Here is an 18,549-nt window from a genome sequence, read left to right on the forward strand (position 1 = left end):
CAGCCCGCGAGGGGGTCATGAACCAGGCGGGGTTGGGGGTTGCAATGCTCGCTTGCTTGGTGGTGTGGAGGGGCCCAGTCTGGGGGAGGGCATGGTAGGTGAGACGAGGAAATGCCATTAAGGGGCAGGCAGGAGACAAGGGAGCAGGCAGAGGCTGGGAAGGAGTCTTCGGTGACAGGAAGCCAAGGAGACCGTGCTGTCCAGAGTTGAGAGGACGGGGTGGGTGGGGCTGGTGCAGAGAAGTTGGGAGTCACTGGGGGCCTTGGGGTCGGTGGGGGGCAGAGCCAGGGAGTGGTGGGGGCCAGACCCAGAGCAGAGCAGGCTCCGAGGGGAGGAGATGCTGAGTTGCCAGCGTCAGGAGCTGCCCCGTCCTTTGTGCCCTGATGGAGGCTTGGGAAGCCTCAGGCTGCCTTGCTCCGCAGGACTGAGTGATGTCCCTGTTTTCCTGGACCCCGTGGGTGCCCAGGACGCCAAGCCTGGCCCCCTCTGCTCCCATGGCCTCGCTGACAGTGCGGGCACCCATGGTTCTCCCCGGGAAGCCTGCCCGGCGCCTTGGAGCCCTATGTCATGGTGAGGTCAGCCCCCCCCCGGGGTCCCACGGCCCCGCGGTGCCCCCATACAGCCCACAGTGGGGCTCTCCTCTTCCTGTCGTGCGAGTGAGAATTTCATTCACGTCTGCCTCTCCCGCCAGCCTGGGGGCCTACCTGCATGCAGGGGCCTTGCCTACTGTATACTGTATCCAGCGTGCAGAAACGTTGTCAAGTGCCTACTAGGTTCTGGATAAACATTGAAAAAAAAAAAAAAGAAACAGTGTTAGCGTGGCAAAGAAGACGGACACAGACACCACTCAGGTGCCAAGGGCTGTGGTTCTGCTGGGTCCGGAAGAGTGAATGTCAGGCCTCCCTCGCCAAGGAGGGAGGGGTCTGGAGAGCTCTGTCCTTTGATTGATCTCCGGTGGTCATGACTCCTTAGGTCCTCCAGCACTCCCTTCTCCCCACCTCTGGCCTCACGTCCCCCCTCAATGGTGCCCATGGTCGAGAGCCCACTAGGTGAGAGCCATCCTCTTCCGCTTGCCTTACAGCCCGGGCCCACATTCTCACTGCCCCAAGCTCCCAGGCCTGTCAGAAGTAGAAAAAGTCATAAAGCCCTGCAAGAAGCAGACGTCCTCAGGATCCGTGGGGCAAGAGCCCCCCGATGTATGCTGACTCTTCCAGGACTAGACCCATGACCCCACCCACCATTCCGGCTCCTCCCGGCTCCAAGTTCGATGCCAGAGCTACCAGCGCCCCTTGTGGGCTCGGCCAGGGTGCCAGGCAGCACCTGCTGGAGACTGAGGTCAAGCTTGAGTTTGCAGACGTAGAGGAGAAGGCCAGCAGTGGCCCCCAGAAGACCAGAAGCTCCAGTGCCCAGAAGATGGGTGGGAGGGACCCTTCCCAGCAGAGGAAGAGAGCCCGCCCCCTGCCCAGCAGCCTGTGGGTCCCCGTGCCTGACCAGGCTTTCTGGGAGGGGCAGGAGGGAGGTCTCCTGGGCCTCGATGTCCTCAGTGAGGAGACGGGCCCACTGCCTGGGGAGGCCTGGCCCTGGCTTGGCTGCCCCCTCTGCAGATTGTCATGCCCTTGGCCAAAGGAGAGACTCCAGGCCCTGCGGCCTCCTATCTGTGCCAGGGCAGGGGTGCCCTGTGCAGCGGGGGGAGAAGGTGTGCAGGTGTAAGGCCCGCGGACGGTGCGAGGTGGGGGACCTGGTGCTCAGCCCTGGCCAGGCCGGATGGGCTTGGAGGCAGGCCAGCCCAGCAAGGCTGAGGAGGCAAGGCTGGCCGGCATCCTCATAGCCCATCTGGCCAGAGAGACACGTCACCTCAAGAAGCAGAAGAAGAGACACTTGCTTCCTGGTGGGGGCGAGCAGCCGCCTGGCCCTGAAGCCGCTGTGCCTGCAGAAGCCGGGGAGAACCGTGCAGGCCGAGGCCAAGGGCTGCGCCTCCAGGCTGTCCCCGGGTCAGCGGCCCTCCCTGACATGAGACACTTCTTTACTGTCAACTTGCAGGAACGTCCGCTGGGTCACCCGCATCCCATGCCAGTCGAGTGTCAGGCCTGGTGAAGTGAAGGGGCAACCCCAGTGCTCGCGTCTGTCCCATCACTTGGTGGGGAAGCACAGGGCTGGAGGCAGGAGGCCCCGGGGGCAGCGGGGAGGGCCACCCGAGAAGCAGCAGAAGGGCCTGGCCTTGGTGGGCCAGCAGCCGTGTCCCTGAGGGCCGCCGTCACCATGCCAGAGCCCGATGCCTCACCTCTGGAAGATAGGGACGGACAGGTGATTCCGCGTGGGCCTCCCCAACCTGCTCCCCCCTCTAGAGATGACCCTGCCACTCCCCTGATTGTGGTCGGGCAGGACCCAGGTGGCACATATGCCCCCCAACCAGCCCCAGGCCCGGGCCTGGAACCAGAGCACCGCAGAGCTCCTTTGTAGCCCAGCCCTGCCGCTCTCCTTTGTCTGGTCTCCACCCTTTCAGGAGGTTCGTGGCCCAGGGGAACCCTTGCCACTGCCTCCCGCCTCCGGCCTTCTCCCACAGAGCAGAGCCCCTGCTCCACGAGGCGATGGGTGAGCAGGTGCTGGGCCGAGGGCGTCTGAGTCCACCTCACCGTTCCGTGGCAGCCGGGCCAAGGACGTGAACTCCGTGGATGTCACTGCCCACCAGGGGGCCCGAGGAGGCAGGCGGTGCTTGGGGTCCGCGGGCTGCCCCTGGGCCGCACTCCGGAGGACAGGCTGCGGGGCCAGCTCGGCCTGTGGCTCTCGGACCCGTCTCCCCGTGCCCAGGCTTCCTGGAAAGAAACTTCCACGGACCACTGGGTGTCCGTGCACCGCCGGCCAGAGTGGCTGGTGGGTGCAGCAGCGGCCGCCTGCTCGAGTTTACGAGAATTAGCGGCTGGGCAAGGCGGGGGCCGCCCTGTCTCCAGGCCACCTCCTGGAGCCTGACTGACAGCCCAGTCATGTGCCCACGACCCTTCCGGGTGGCAGCTGAGGAGGTGTGCGCCGCCCAGGCCGCATTCCGCCCGGTGCCACCCCAGCTGCGCTACCCGCATGTCTCCTTGGAGTGGAGCGCGGGCACTTCGAGGAGCGGAGCGCCTGGGACATGGGTGCGGCTGTGCAGCCAGCCGAGGGCCTGGCCCCTGCAGCTCTCCACGGACCACCAGCTTACCGAGCTCTTCCACCGAGAGGACCGTGCCAGACCCCTGCTTAAAGGGCAGGATCGAGACCATCCTCCCCGAGGGGGTGGACATGTACCACTGGAAGCAGGGTCTTGTGTACAAAGTGAAGGAGCTCATGCTGTCTGAATAGCCCGTGCCACCCTCCCCTTCCCTGCAGGGCCCCAAGGCTGGGCGGGTGGAGGCCACCCTGAGCGACAGAGGAGCTAGGAGCCCCGGGTCAGAAGGGAAGGGCCTGGGGGAGCCAGTGCAGAGAAGCCGGCCCCCCTCCTCCGGGTCCTCACTGCTGGGCCAGAGCGAGAAGAGCCTGTTGGAGCGGCTGGAGAGCGTGGGGCTGCTGGCCTCTGAGTGGAGCGATGCCTCCCGCTCCACGGAGAGCCACCTGGCTAGCATCATCGTCAAGAAGCACCTGCGTGAGAACAAGACAGTGGGTGCCCAGGAGGACCCCTTGGCTTACTAGAAGAAGTGGTGGGACATCTGGCCAGCCCTGGCGAGACTGGCCACCACCTACCTGTCCTGTCCTGCTCCCCCTGCTGACAAGTGCCTCCTCTGCAAGTGTCTTTGCCTCCCTGGGCAGCCCCACCATCATGGAGTACAACTCCCTGCTCCTGGTGGAGACGGTTAAGCGTCTTCTCTTCTTGAAGACCAACCTGGAGCATTTCTCCAGCTACACGCCCCCTGCCCCTCTTTCCCCTGTGGAGATCTGGCCTAGGAGAGGCAGAGCTGGGAGTCTGAGCGCTTGGAAGCCCCAGAAAGCTGCCCCGGGGGATGGCTACCTAGATGAGAGAAGTGGGCAGAGCGTCCTGTCCTAGGATGGCCAGACTCTGAAGCCTGTTTGAGAAGAATGAGGACGGTTTCTCAGTTATGGCCAGGTTGCCAGTTTTGTTTTCAGGGAGAAGCCGTTTTCCATCTGCCCACTGCTTGCGTTACTGCTGGCGGCATGTGTGTGGAAAGGTGGGCCATGTTCCTCAGTGACTTGAGCCGTCCCGCCCCGTGTACGGGCGTGGTGCCCCTTTAAAGTGTTGCCGGGTAGGGAGGGCCCACATGCAGCTAGTCTGTGTCGGCTGTGACGGCCCTGGAGGGCGGCTTTCTCAGAGGGGCCGGGGCTGGGGAGGTGGGGGTGCCACGGGGAATGTCCTCAGCCGCCCTTCCTGGGAAAGGAAGATACAGCAGCCACCTCAAGAGGGAGGTGCCCATGCACCTGCTGGTCTCCTTCGGCTCCGTCCCTTCCAGGGCATCCCGGGTGCCAGAGCCCTGGGGGGCTGGACCACCCGGCTCCTGTAGGCAGGCGTGCAGTGGAGCAGACCTGAGACTCCTCTCACGGCCGTTCTCACCTGTAGTTGTTGCCAGGCTGCTGGGAACCTCGGGGTTTCTTGTTTGTACAGTGAAAGTGGTCTCAGGAAGCCAGAAAGGGCGTGTATTCTGGTACCCACTGGCCTGAGTTCCTTTAGGGCTGGGCACAGGCCCTGGGGGTGTGGGAGTCCCAGTGCTGGTGGGATTGGGTGGGAGAAGGTGAAAGGGTGAGGCTGGAGGGCCCGTTCGTCCCACGAGGCGTGAGTCCGGCTCTCCTGAGGCGCTGGGCCGTTGGGAGCCGGGCTCTGAGGAGGGAAGGTGGTGGAGGCCGGGAGGCAGCAGGCTCGCCTGCACTCTGGCCCCGGCCATGGGGGCGAGCCCCGGGAACCTGTCCCCTCTTCCCCGCCGAGTCATTGTGGCTAGTTCACTGCAGGACATTCAGGAGAAACTCACTGTGATCGTTTTTGCTCAGTAGCCCTCGTGAGCTCTTTACCTTGTGATTGTAACCCTCTGTACTAGTTGGTCTGCTGTGTGCTCATTTGAGCAGGGTCACCTGGCTCCTTGAAGAAAGCCTTGTGCAGCTTGTGTTCAGTGGTTCCAACAGCGTGACCTGAAGTCATCTCCACTCTCTGCTCAGGTGGCGTCTTCTCCCCTGCTGCTGGAAGGCGTGTGTGTGTGGGGAGGGGACGCTGTCCTGGGGGCCATGTATTGGTCGGTGCCGCCATCCCTCAGTCAGCTCTCAGGAGAGGCACCCTTGTGGTGTGGCGTCACCCCCAGTGGCTTCTCCACATTCCCGGAGAGGGGAAACCTGGACTGGAGAGGCAGGGAGGCGTCTGAGGAGGCAGGCGGAAGGCAGGGGTGAGAGGCTTGAGGGTCCTGAGCTCTCGGAGGCTCAGGCTCTGGAGCAGCCGTGCCCCACCAGGGGCAGTTTGGTCCCCCAGATGCTTGGACGGTCGTGGCTTGTGGGGGTCACTCCTGTCCTCTTGTGGGTGGGAGATGGACACACAGCAGAGGCAACACCTCGCTCCCAGGCGGCGCCCGAACCCCATCTGCCTGGACTCAAGCCGGCCTCCTGAGGCTGGTGCCACGGGCACCCCACCCCTCATCCTTTCTGCACCCACATGCCTGAGATGGAGCTGGGCGTCTGGTCACGTGGCCAGGCTCTGAGGCCACATTCTCCGTCTCTGTGGCTCCCTGACCGCCGCGGGGTCGTGGTCTCTGGCTCCTGCGTTTATGGCAGGACTCCAGTGCCCCTCACCTGCCCCCCACCCTGTGGGCCAGATCAGGTTTAACCTGACGTGGCAGTGACTGCGTCGCCCCGCTGCTTACAAACAAACCCTAGCAGATGCTTCCGCGGAGTGAGCCAGGCTTCTCAGCAGGTACCTCCGTGCTTTGGGACAGAAACTTTGCTAGAAATGAAGGTGGAGCTGGGCTGCTGCAGATTAAAGATATGGGACCCCCTTCTCAGAGGTGGGGTGGGGGCGGGATGTGTTGGCAGCCCCCAAAGCTTCCTAAGGGGTGTGGGAGGAGCTCTAGGTCTGGTTTCCTTGGTGGGGGGAATGAGAAGTGACGTTGCTATGGAGACACAGCCTGGGAGCCTGACCACGGCCCTGGAGCCCCGGGCTTTGTAAACAGCAGGATTGAATGGCCCTGTGGTTCTCCGTGGGCACCACCCTGCCTGGCCTGGGCCTGGCTGGTCTGCAGGTTGGGGAGCTGCCACTTGGAACAGAGGTTTCTGCTTGTTTTCCTCTCTGCCTGAACCCTGACCCCTCTGTGCTCCTCTGGCATGGCAGCCACCCCTCCCCCAGGCTGCCTCCCTTGGGCTCTGGGCTTTCGGTGGCCCCTGGGTCTCTGCCTGTCCCAAGGCCACTGGTGGCCTGGAAGTCCCCTCCCTCCCCTTTTCCAGAGCCAGCATCGGGGCCACCCTGTCCCTGCCTCCAGGATGGCTTCCCGGACTGTTCCACCTTCCCTCTCCAGCCCCTCTTTGCCTACTTGGGAAACGGCATCACGTTTGTGGCTGGAATCATGCTCTCTGGCTTACGGGAAGGGACATTCTGTTGAGGCCAGAGTGAAGAGCTGGTCTTGTCAGGCAGGGGTCGGGGGAACAAAGGCGTGGGGCCTGGTGGTGCTGCCACTCACTGCCTCGACCCCAGCTTCCTCGTCTAGGACTGAGGGCTGGGCGCTCAGCCCCCACAGCTGCCACCAGGGTAGACCATGGAACCCTGAACCCATTTTGAGTTCATTGCTGATGTTGAAAAAAAATCGAGTCGAGAACACCTTGGAGGGAATAAGGCAAGGCCCAGGTGCTCTGAACTATGTTTGCAAAAGCAGGGCACTCCCAGGAAAGAAGCAAAGGAGATTGGCGACTCTGGGGGCCTGTGTCTATTCAAAAATAGATTGAAAGGGTTTGAGACGAAACGTCTAAATTCATGATACTCACAAGCAGTTACTGAAAAAGGAAAGGAATGAGATTGTGCACACTGGGGGCCGTGGAGGGATTGTAGTGTCAGGCCTGAACTCCATCTGGGACCCCCTCAGGTGGGGGCCTGTGCCTGGCTGGCTCCTGCTGTGGGGTCTTGGCCCTTCTGTGCCTTGGGCTGGAGTCCTCCGGTCCTGCCGGGCCCCTGCTGAAGGTCCGTGGTGCTCAGAGGTCCACTCACTGTTCGATTGTCTCTCCTTAGGGACCTGCTGGCCCTCGAGTGAGGGTGTCGGAGACGTGTCCAATCCGGGCCCAGGCTGAGTGGAGGGGGCGACCCGTGGGGTGAGCAGCCCGCTGACCACCAGTGGCACCTGCATCGCAGCTGCCTGACCCCCCGGCCCCCTGGCCCCATTTGGTCTCATGGAGCCTCGGGGCGAGAAGTCAGGAGAGGCTGACGGGGTGCGCGTGACACCCCAGCTGCTCAAGGCGCGCTCGGGCGAGTTCGCCCTGGAGTCCATCCTGCTGCTCAAGCTGCGGGGCCTGGGGCTGGTGGGCCTGGGCTGCCTGGGGGACTGCCTCGGCCTCGAGTGGCTGGACCTGTCGGGTAACGCGCTCACCCAGCTGGGCCCGCTGGCCTCCCTGCGGCAGCTGGCCGTGCTCAACGTGGCTGACAACCGGCTGACGGGCCTGGAGCCCCTGGCCGCCTGTGAGAACCTGCAGTGTCTCAATGCTGCAGGCAACCTGCTGGCTGGGCCCGCGCAGCTGCAGTGCCTGGCGGGGCTGCGGGGTCTGGAGCGCCTGCGGCTCCGAGACCCGTTGGCGCGGCTCAGCAACCCGCTGTGCGCCAGCCCCTGCTACTGGGCCTCAGTGCGTGAGCTGCTGCCCGGCCTGAAGGTCCTCGATGGCGAGCGTGTGAGTGGGCGCGGCAGCGACTTCTACCAGCTGTGCCGGGACCTCGACAGCTCCTTGAGCCCCGACCCTGGTGCCCCTGGCCCCCGGCCCATGGAGGCCCAGCCTTGGGTGGAGCCTGGCTACTGGGAGGCCTTGCCCCCACGCAGCAGCTCCATCCTGGAGGAGGCCTGCCGCCAGTTCCAGGACACGCTGCAGGAGTGCCACGACCTGGACCGCCAGGCCCGGGACAGCTTGGCCCAGGCCATGCGGGCGCTCAGCCCCGCGGGCGCCACTGCCGCCTCCTTCGTCTTCTGAAGGCGCCCCGGGGCCCTCGGTGGCCTCCCTGCTCGTCTGGACAGTTTTGTCCCACTGCTTGTTGCCCTTCAAGGAAAACTCCCCACGTCCATCAAAGATGTACCTCCCTCGGGCCCTCCCCAAGCAGCGGGCTCAGCCTGAGGCTGTCCTGCTACCACCTAGAAGAGTGCCTGGGAGGAGGTCCCTGGCCCCTTCCACGGCTACAGCTGCTGCCTGTCCCAGCTGCATGAGCCTGAGGCTCGGAGGAAGAAAGCAGCTTGGTCCTAAGGCTGCAGCTGGGAGAGGAGGGGAAGGCCAGCCTCCTGCCCCTCCCGCCCTGGGCTGAGCTCGCTGGCGTGGAAGCTGCATTTACCCACCTCCCTCGTTCTCCTGCTGTGTCCCTTGCTCCTGGGTCTCCCTGGAACCTCCACTGTCCCCATTCCCACCCATGCTCATCCCTATTAAATTGTTTTAATTAGTATCAGTACACGTGGGCGTGCTTGGTTTTCCCAAGAGGGAGCCCCTGAAAGCAAGACTGGGTCCTCCACCCCCACGTCTGGTCTCCCCTGGGCAAGGAGGAGGTGTCTGCAGCTTTCTGGGTGTCCAGGCAGCTGGGTCCTGCCCCCTCCCCACGCCCCACCCCCTCACCTCGGGGCTTTGCTTCCTCCCTGTGAGGCCGGAGGACCAGGGCCTTTGCTCACACACAGGCTGCCCTGCAGCTGAGCTGGGGGAGGGAGGGAATTCGAGGGAGCGTGAGAACTCAGCTGAGCACAGCTTTATTAGCTCAGGGGTCAGGGGGTGGCCCCTCCCCGGGCCCAGAGGAGGGAGGCGGGCTTTCACTGGCGACCTCCCTTCCTTCCAGGAAGCCGGGTGACTTCTAGAGGAAAGGGAAGAGAAACAGGCCAGGCGTGAGGGAGGCGGTCTTTGCAGGCTCCCAGGCCCTGTTCCCCTGCCTCCCGCAGCCCAGCTCCAGCGCCCTCTCAGTCCTCCCGTTCCCCTCCCTCCTGGCCACCTACCTGCCAGGCCTCAGCTCAGGGGGACAAGGCTTTGATGAAGGCAAACTGTCCGGGGAGGTAGTAGCTGTGGGGGTCCTCGCCGGCGCGCTCCACCCTGCTGCACTGGGCGTCCTGGGCGTCGTCCAGCTCCTGCCAGCACAGGGCCACTCGGGCGCCCTGTTCCTGCCAGCGCCTACCACCCCCGCCCCCCCTCCCAGGGAGTGTCTGGGCTGAGCCCAGAGCCCCTCCTCACCATGCCCCTCCTCAACCTCTCCATCCAGGCCTCTCCCAAGGCCCAGTCTCTCCACACCTTAGCAGTCCCCTCCTCACCCGTTGAACCTGAGTCTGTATGGGACAGTGCACCATCCGGCCCAGGACTTGATCCTTTGAGTCCAGCTTGATGCAGGCCAGGCATTTCCGCTTTCTCTGGGGAGGGGGCGTGGGGGCCAGAGAGGAAAAGGGTGAAGGGAGGCGTGCAGCCCTGTGAGGGCGGAACCTGGGGCCAGCCTGCAGTGGGGCCCGTTCCTTTGGCAGGCCAGCTGGGTCCAGGCGAAGCCTAGCTCTGGATTGGGAATTTTCAAAAGTCAGAACTATCCTGCAGTTTTCAAACTGTGTGTTTGTGTGTGTGTGTGTGTGTGTGTGTGTATGTGTCTGTAGGCAGCACTTAGTTTTCAAACTCTGTGAGTTTGTGAGTTTGTGTGTGTGTGTGTATGTGTGTCTGTGTGTGTTTGTGTGTATGTGTGTGTGTGTAGGCGGCACTTAGTTTTCAAACTGTGTGTGTGTGTGTCTCTGTGTGTCTGTCTGTGTCTGACACAGCCAGGTTCTCCCCACCTGGCTTCCACTGTGCTTCCATCTGTTACATTTATTTGTGTTTTCTGTTTTCTTGCAAGATTTGAATTGAACACAGGGATCCTGGTGTAAAAGTCCAGAAAAGCACTAGTCTAATCCAGCACTCCTTCAGCAGAGGGCGGTGACTAAGGCCTTGACGAGCCAGTGCAGGAACAGGACTGGGGGTTGGCAGAGGTGGTTGTGCTCCGAGCCCAGGGATCACCCCCATGGCACTGACTTGGCCCCCAAAGTGGCTGATGACAGTCAAGCCCTCTTAGGAGTCGGCCCAGGCCGAGCCATCCTCCCCTTGAAAACTCATGCGAAATGGGAAGTTCACCAGGCCTAAGGTGGGGACCACGGCCTCCTTCCACCAGTGACCTGCAGCCTGGGTGGACCTGCTCTGAAGCCTGTGTGTCCGTCTTCTTGCCTGTCGCGGCCCCCTCAGCCCACCCACAGCCATCACCGCCATGGGCGCAGGCAGGCAGGCCGGTCAGAGCCAGGGAGGCTGCCCCACCCCAGGGTCTCCAACCTCAGGCTTCTCCAGCTGTGAAGCCCGCCGCCCACTCCTGCCCGGTGCACGTGCCCTGCCATCAGCTCACCCCGTTGGGCTTGACTTTGCAGTCTTCTTTCCTCCAGTCTTTCTTCCGACAGCTCGTCTGCTGGAGCTTGAACTCCAGCCTCACAAACTGCCCGGCCGGGAAGAGCTGCCAACAGACAAGAGAAAGCCCGCGGCCCAGCTGAGCGGGCAGAGCTGTTGCGGGTGTGACCTGTCCCTGCTCCCCAGCGGGCAGCAGCACACCCTGGGGCGGGGGCTGGTGGCCTCTCTGGAGAGCTGGGCGGCTTGCTGGGGCCCAAGTATTGGTGCACCTGCTCTCGGTGGGGGGCACGTTCTGGTCTCCCGATCCCCGTCCCCACCCTCCCCTCTCTGGGCTGGCGCTCACCGTGTCTGCCGCGTTGTCCACGCTGGTCACCTGGAAGGCCCACAGCACGGGCGGATGCTTGTGGAACTCCTCCAGGGCCACCTGCAGGCCCCGGTGCTGGGCCGTCGTGAGCTCCGCCCTGCCCAAGCCCATGGTGCCCAGCCCCAGGGCCAGGGGGAGCAGCAGCTGCCACATGGCTTCACCTCCGTCTCCTGGACCCTGCAGAGGGCTGTGTGTGGGTCCGGAGGAGGAGCCACCGCTCCTGGGCCCTGTGGCTCTGAGGCCCTGTCTGGTGGGCTCCGGGCAGAGGTGGGGGGACACGGAGTGGCCCTGCAGACCCCCATCCCCACCCCCTGGTGTTCCCCTGGCCCGTCCCTCTCCTCCCACCTGGCCCCACTGTTCCCAAGCCCAGCCCAGGCTGGCCCTGTCCGAGGTAGGTGCTGGGTCTGCTCCAGTCCTTGGGCCAGCAGCTGGGGAGCAGGGCCTGCTCTCGCCTCCACCTCCCTGCCCCCCCCCCCCCCCCCCCCCCCGTCACCCCCTGTTTTCTGGTACACAAGGCTCCAGCCCCGGATCCTCACCATCGGGGCCCAAAACTGGGGGTGGGGTGGGAAGGAATGGAGGCTGGCTGGAGGCTAAATATTTTGGGGAGGACCTAAACAGGAGGGGCCCAGGGCGGGTGGGCTTTAGGAGCCCACTTAACCCTCGCTGTGCTGAAAGAGCCCGTTGCCATCAGCCCCACCGCCTCCGCCCGCCCCCCCCCCCCCACTGCCCCCAGAAAATGGGGGTCCCTCCTCCGCCCCACCTCCTCTGTCTTCTTAGGCAGAGTTTTTCTCCCTTGCCTTGTTCTTTTCTGGAGCCTTCTTCCTCTCTCAGCCCGCCAATCCCGCACCTCAATCCGTGTGACTGGGGTTGGGGGCGCCTGAGGGCCGGACCCTCCCCGAGAAATCTGCCCGAGAGCAGCCTCCCGAGGACCAGAAAGCCCCAGGTGTGGAGACCCAGGTCCCGCCGGGCAAAGGTGCCAGGCCGTCGCCTCGAAGACAGGACCGGGCTCGCGGAGCAGCCAACAAACGCCGGCCTCCGGAGCTGCGCCCTTTACCCTCCCGCGCTCCCCCCGCACTCCTCTCCCCCGCCTCGAGGTCTCCCCTCTCCTCCTCCCCCGCGCCTCGGGGTCTCCCCCCTTCCCCTCTCCCGCGCCTCGAGGTCTCCCCCCTTCCCCTCTCCCGCGCCTCGGGGTCTCTCCTGCTCACCTCCTCTGCTGCGCCTCGGGGTCTCCCCTGCGGCCCCGGCCTCTTCCCGGCACCCGTCAGGCTCCCCCGGCGGCGCGCCCGTCTCCTCCCACCTCCTCCTGGGCCCCCTCCAGCGCCCCGCGGCTCCTCCCCGCCCGCCGGGACCGGCCTTGGCCGACGGCCCTCCCGGGATTCCCCTCCTCATCCCCGCCCTGCACTGTCCCGCCCTGCCCTCCCGTCCCCTCCCGCTTGCCCAGCGGGCCGCCCCAGCCCGGGCGCTGCCCTGCCCCCAGGAACAGGGCGACCCCTTCCCCTCAGGCCCCTCCAGGCCGTCCCCGAGACACTCATTCCAGAAAATTCTTCCCAGAAATTCAGACATCCTCAAACCCCAGGAGACTTCGACAGTCATTTGAACCGTCCCCCTGCAGCCTGGAACCACACTGAGAAGGAAGGGGGTCTCCAACACCAGCAAACATGTCAGGCGTGAAGGATCACATCCCATCTGTGGTGGCAATGGTCTCCCAGGGTCTCACATGTGGGTGGAGGGCGCGTGGTGGGGTTCTGAAGGCTGCTGGGGGGTCAGGGGAAAACAGGCGCTCAGCTCCTGCTCAGTTCGGTCACTCAGTCGTGTTCGACTCTGCGACCCCATGAATCACAGCACACCAGGCCTCCCTGCCCATCACCAACTCCCGGAGTTCACTCAGACTCAGGTCCATCGAGTCAATGATGCCATCCAGCCATCTCATCCTCTGTCGTCCCCTTCTCCTCTTGCCCCCAATCCCTCCCAGCATCAGAGTCTTTTCCAATGAGTCAACTCTTCTCATGAGGTGGCCAAAGTACTGGAGTTTCAGCTTTAGCATCAGTCCTTCCAAAGAAATCCCAGGACTGATCTCCTTCAGAATGGACTGGTTGGATCTCCTTGCAGTCCAAGGGACTCTCAAGAATCTTCTCCAACATCACAGTTCAAAAACATCAATTCTTTGGCACTCACCCTTCTTCACAGTCCAACTCTCACATCCATACATGCTGCTCCTGAGCAAATAAGAACAAGCCCTGGGACTTGGTGTGTCAGCCACCAGGACCACTGCTACCTAAGTCCCGGGCCCTCTGCCCGTTGCCCACGGAGAGTGAGTGAAAGCCGCTCAGTCGTGACCGACTCTGCAACGTCCATGGAATTCTCCAGGCCTAATACTGGAGCTGTTTCCTTCTCTAGGGGATCTTCCCAACCCAGGGATCGAACCAGGGTCTCCTGCATTGCGGGCGGATTCTTTACCAGATGAGCCACCAGGGAAGCCCGCACGGAGACGACCTGGTTTAACCACCAGGACCCCTGCATCTTCTGCTCCCTTCTCTGCAATGTGGGGGCCAGAGGCCCTCCCGCTAGGGGGTTGTTTGGAGGATTAAACAGGAAGATGTATGGAGAGGGACAGATGACCCGCCTTTGGTCCCCTCCCAGGCACCCCTGGCAGGATTCTCCACCTGGAGCCCAGAGCTTCCTTTGCAATGTCCCCTGGGGGTTCCAGAAAGATCCTCGCCTTCAATTAGCCAGTACTGGGGGCTGAAATCCCACCTTGGACATTTCAGTCCCATCTGCGAGTTGTCAGCAATCACTAAGCAGAGATGAGAGCTGGGGGTCTTTGTTCTCCAGGAACTTCCTCTGGGCCTAGAGAAACAGCAGGGCCACATGCTGGGGAGGCCCAGGAAGTGGGTGACCAGAGAAAACTTCTAAGACAAGGTGGACTTGCGCTGAGGAAGGCAGGAAAGTGACCCTGCTTTCAGCTGGGGCTGCCTCAGGCCTGGGACGAGCAAGGAGGGCTGGAGCAGGCAGCGGGCAAGGCAGGAGAGGGGGCCAGGCGCAAACACAGGAAGGTCACTCAGCCAGACAGAACGGCCTGTGGGCGAAAGGAGCATGAGTAGCGGGCAGCACAGGGCTGATGAGGGCGGGGCTGCCATGCCCTCCTCCAGAGGATCTTCCCGACCCAGGGATCGACCCCGCACCCTTGTCTCCTGCATAGGCAGGCAGGTTCTTTACCACCAGCGCCGCCGGGAAGCCCCGTTACTGTTCAGTTCGGTTCAGGGGTTACTCAGGGTACAATCGTGAGCTCAGCGTCAGGTGACCCAGGCGAGCAGCGACAGCGCTTAGCTGTGTACTGGTGGTTAATGATCTTCCCGGACATCACAATTGAAAGCAGAAATTCACATATCCGGGTCCTTCTGACAAAGATTTCAAAATGTGCCCAGTTGCTCAGTTGTGTCCGGCTCTTGGCGGCCGCGTGGATTGTAGCCCACCAGCCTCCTTTGCTCATGGAATTTTCCAGGCAAGAATACTGGAGTGGGTTGCCATTTCCTCCTCCAGGGGATCTTCCCTACTCAGGGATTGAACGCACGTCTCTTACATCCCATGCATTGGCAGGTGGATTCTTTACCACTAGTGCCACCTGGAAAGTCCTTGGTTATAGGAGTGTTATATTGGTGAGAAAACTTACAGTAATTTAAAATTTTTGATTGTTGAATATCTGGTTAAAATTATTTTTGAGATTTTTTTTTTTTTTGCATTGCCACATGGCATGTGGGATCCTGCACTAGAAGTGCAGAGTCTTAACCCCTGGATCCCCAGGGAAGTTTCAATGTTCTCTTAGTTTCAGGAAAATATTGGTACATGTTTGCTCATGCTAAGTCACTTTAGTCGTGTTTGTGACCCTATGGACTGTAGCCCGCCAGGCTTCTCTGTCCATGGGGATTCTCCCAGCAAGAATATGGGAATGGGTTGCCATGCCCTCCTCCAGAGGATCTTCCCGACCCGGGATTGAACCCGCGTCTCTTGTCTCCTGCATTAGCAGGCAGGTTCTTTACCACTGGTGCCACCTGGGGACGTCTCATTACTGAAAACCTTAGTAAAACCCTTCCATGACTCAAGCAATGAGTGTTGGCAAAAAAAACTTATTCATTGTCTTCTACTTCTTTCAACAGTCTCATAAACCAGTGATGTTTCATGGCATTTGCCCTTAAATACTAAATGATTTTAACTGTAATCATGACACTTGCATAGAGCCTGTTCAGAAAAGTGAACACAAATATTTTCAATATTCAGTGGAATGAAGCAACACGGGAAACATTGGTCTCTTGTCTGAAAACTCCAAGACCTCAGCCACACTGGCCACATGTCAGGTGCTCATCACGAACGACGTGTGTCTACCTGTGCTCACACATGCGTAGAATATTTCTAGAAGGAGAAGCAAAATGCTGTGGCAGTGGTTGCCTCTGAGGAGAGGAGCTGTCTGGCTCAGAGAGGGGAAAGACGAAGGAGAGAGGAAAGCAAAACAGCACGCCCTTTGTATCTGTACAGTCTCATACTGTCCGGTTAATTTGTTGTTTGCAGTGTAAAAGTAATTTTTTTAAAGTTTAAAAATCACAAAGCAAATAGAGTTGTTGAAAACTCACTCTGGCCAGCATGTGGAGGGTAGACAAGAGGGGAGACAAGTTCAGGTGCAGGATGCCCTCAGTAGGAGAGAGACAATGGAAGCAGGTAATGAACGTGGCAGAAACCAGGGTGATGAAGATGGAGACAAGCAGACGGGTAAGAGGAGGTTAAATCCTTCACCTTTATTTACCGTGTGCACTAATTTCTGATCCAGTTATGTGTAATCTGCTTTTCATCAGGCTATTATGTTTTAAGTTCCATTAAAATTTTTCTGGACGTTCTATTTGCTTCTTTTTCAAATCTTCCTATTCCTTTCGGCTGCTCTTTTGGGCTTATTGGCCATTCATATACCTTCTTTGGGAGAAGGCAATGGCAACCCACTCCAGTGTTCTTGCCTGGAGAATCCCAGGGATGGGGGAGCCTGGTGGGCTGCTGTCTGTGGGGTCGCACAGAGTCGGACGTGACTGAAGTGACTTAGCAGCAGTAGTAGCAGTATATCTTCTTTGGAGAAATGACTGTGTAACTCCTTTGACCATATTTTAACTTGTCTGTTTGTTGTTGAGTTGTTGGAATTCTTTATATATCCTGCACGTTAACCCCTCGTCAGATATATGATTTGCAAATACTTTCTTCCACTCTATGGGCTGCTGTTCTACTTTGTTCGTAGTGTCCATGAGCTTTACATTTTCCTGAAGTTCAGCTTATCTACTTATTGCTTCTTTGCTCAGTTGCTCTGTCTAGAACTTCCAGTATTTTGTTGACTAGAAGAGGTAAAAGCAGATATTCTTTCCCTTGTTCCTGATCTTCAAGGAGGTTTCAGCTATTTTTGTCATTGGAGTATGATCTTCACTATGTGTTTCTTTTTTTTTGTTTGTTTTGTTTTGTTTTTTGTTTGTTTGTTTTTATTTTATTTTTAAACTTTACATAATTGTATTAGTTTTGCCAAATATCAAAATGAATCCACCACAGGTATACATGTGTTCCCCATCCTGAACCCTCCCCATACCATCCCTCCGGGTCGTCCCAGTGCACTAGCCCCAAGCATCCAGTATTGTTCATCGAACCTGGACTGGCAACTCGTTTCATACATGATATTTTACATGTTTCAATGCTATTCTCCCAAATCTTCCCACCCTCTCCCTCTCCCACAGAGTCCAAAAGACTGTTCTATACATCAGTGTCTCTTTTGCTGTCTCGTACACAGGGTTATTGTTACCATTTTTCTAAATTCCATATATATGAGTTAGTATACTGTATTGGTGTTTTTCCTTCTGGCTTACTTCACTCTGTATAATAGGCTCCAGTTTCATCCACCTCATTAGAACTGATTCAAATGTATTCTTTTTAATGGCTGAGTAATACTCCATTGTGTATATGTACCACTGCTTTCTTTATCCATTCATCTGCTGATGGACATCTAGGTTGCTTCCATGTCCTGGCTATTATAAACAGTGCTGTGATGAACATTGGGGTACACGTGTCTCTTTCCCTTCTGGTTTCCTCAGTGTGTATGCCCAGCAGTGGGATTGCTGGATCATAAGGCAGTTCTATTTCCAGTTTTTTAAGGAATCTCCACACTGTTCTCCATAGTGGCTGTACTAGTTTGCATTCCCACCAACAGTGTAAGAGGGTTCCCTTTTCTCCACACCCTCTCCAGCATTTATTACTTGTAGACTTTTGGATTGCAGCCATTCTGACTGGTGTGAAATGGTACCTCATAGTGGTTTTGATTTGCATTTCTCTGATAATGAGTGATGTTGAGCATCTTTTCATGTGTTTGTTTATGTGTATCTTATGTATGGTTTTACTAAGGAGATAATTTCCCTCTATTGCTGGTTTGTTGAGTGGTTTTATCATGAATGGGTATTGAATTTTGTCACATGCTTTTCCTGTTTCAGTTGAAAAAAAATTTTTTTTCCCCTGCCCTGTGAGGCTTGTGGGATGTCAGTTCCCCGAGCAGGGATTGAACCTATGCCCTCCACAGTGAAAACACAGAGTCCTACCCACTGGACCTCCAGGGGATTCCCTATGTGGCTTTTCCCTTCATTCTGTTAATATGGTTTTTACATTGATGAATTTTCATATGTTGAAATATTGGGTGGGTCAAGAAATTTGTTCATTTTTTCCCCCTTATAAGCTAGTTCTAAGAGCACTGAATTGTTTTTAACTTCGTTTGAAACAATTTTGTTAGGCTGTATTGTGATAGCTGTCTTATCAGCATGCATTTAAAAAAGAAACTTACCAAAATTGGTGAATTTTTGTGTAGCCATCTTAATATGGAAGATGGAAGAAAAGAAGCAATATTTTTGGTGTATTATGCTTTATTATTATTTCAAAAAAGGTAAAAATGCAAAAATAAAAGACTTGTGCAGTGTATGGAGAAGGTGCTGTGACTGATTGAAAGTGTCAAAAGTGGTTTGCAAAGTTTTATACAGGACAATGCTCCCTGGTCAGGTAGGTCAGTTGATGTTGATACTGATCAAATCAAGACATTGATTGAGAGCAATCAACGTTATACATCTTGGGAGATACCTGACATACTTGAAATATGCAAACCAAGCGCTGAAAATCACTTGCACCAGCTTGGTGATGTTCATTCACTGCTTTGATGTTTGGCTTCCATGTTAAGCAGAAAAAAACCTTCTTGACTGTATTTTCACATGCGATTCTCTACTTAAATGTAAATGTTCCACTTTAAAACAAATTCTGACGGGCAATGAAAAGTGGATACTGTACAATAATGTGGAACAGAAGAGATTGTGGGGCAAGTGAGATAAACTACCACCAACCATACCAAAGGCCAGTCTTCATCCAGAGAAGGTGTGTTGTGTGTATGGTGGGAATTCAAGGGAATCTTCTATTATAAGCTCATTCCAGAAAACCGATTAATTCCAGTAAGTACTATTCCCAGTTAGACCAACTGAAAGAAAAGCATCTGGAATAAGTCACCACAAAATGCTGACTTCCATTAGGGGAACTCAAGACCGCGAGTTTCTTTGATGACCAGGCAAACACTGTTACAGTTTGGCTGGGAAGTTCTGATTCATCCACTGTATTCACCAGAC

General features: G+C 58.2%; 2 protein-coding genes and 1 pseudogene across 11 annotated transcripts in view; 2 read left to right on the plus strand and 1 right to left on the minus strand.

Moving 5' to 3' along the window:
- Window positions 1-8,581, plus strand: part of LRRC61 (leucine rich repeat containing 61) — a 29,979-nt gene extending 21,398 nt beyond the window's left edge. For all 5 annotated transcript variants that reach the window (XM_061415121.1, XM_061415118.1, XM_061415117.1 and 2 more), the window contains one exon: window positions 7,172-8,581. In XM_061415121.1, the coding sequence (XP_061271105.1) occupies window positions 7,330-8,115 (786 nt within the window). In that variant the 5' untranslated portion in view covers window positions 7,172-7,329 and the 3' untranslated portion in view covers window positions 8,116-8,581. The remainder of the gene's footprint in view (window positions 1-7,171) is intronic.
- The window catches only part of RARRES2 (retinoic acid receptor responder 2), an 86,232-nt gene extending 74,030 nt beyond the window's left edge, over window positions 1-12,202 (minus strand). Inside the window, exons 1-6 of one of the 6 annotated variants that reach the window (XM_061415122.1) lie at window positions 12,085-12,202; window positions 10,859-11,056; window positions 10,517-10,621; window positions 9,420-9,515; window positions 9,111-9,239; window positions 8,855-8,971 (exon numbers count right to left, since the gene is read on the minus strand). In XM_061415122.1, the coding sequence (XP_061271106.1) occupies window positions 9,126-9,239; window positions 9,420-9,515; window positions 10,517-10,621; window positions 10,859-11,032 (489 nt within the window). In that variant the 5' untranslated portion in view covers window positions 11,033-11,056; window positions 12,085-12,202 and the 3' untranslated portion in view covers window positions 8,855-8,971; window positions 9,111-9,125. Of the gene's footprint in view, window positions 1-8,854; window positions 8,972-9,110; window positions 9,240-9,419; window positions 9,516-10,516; window positions 10,622-10,858; window positions 11,057-11,224; window positions 11,303-11,639; window positions 11,932-12,084 lie in introns of those variants that run through there. The other 5 variants (XM_061415123.1, XM_061415125.1, XM_061415124.1 and 2 more) reach the window with 5 other exon arrangements.
- LOC133246623 (putative protein ZBED10P) lies at window positions 299-7,175 on the plus strand (annotated as a pseudogene).
- Window positions 12,203-18,549: the final 6,347 nt, after the last annotated feature.

This window comes from Bos javanicus, chromosome 4, assembly GCF_032452875.1.
Source record: "Bos javanicus breed banteng chromosome 4, ARS-OSU_banteng_1.0, whole genome shotgun sequence".
Classification (NCBI taxonomy): Eukaryota; Metazoa; Chordata; class Mammalia; order Artiodactyla; family Bovidae; genus Bos; species Bos javanicus.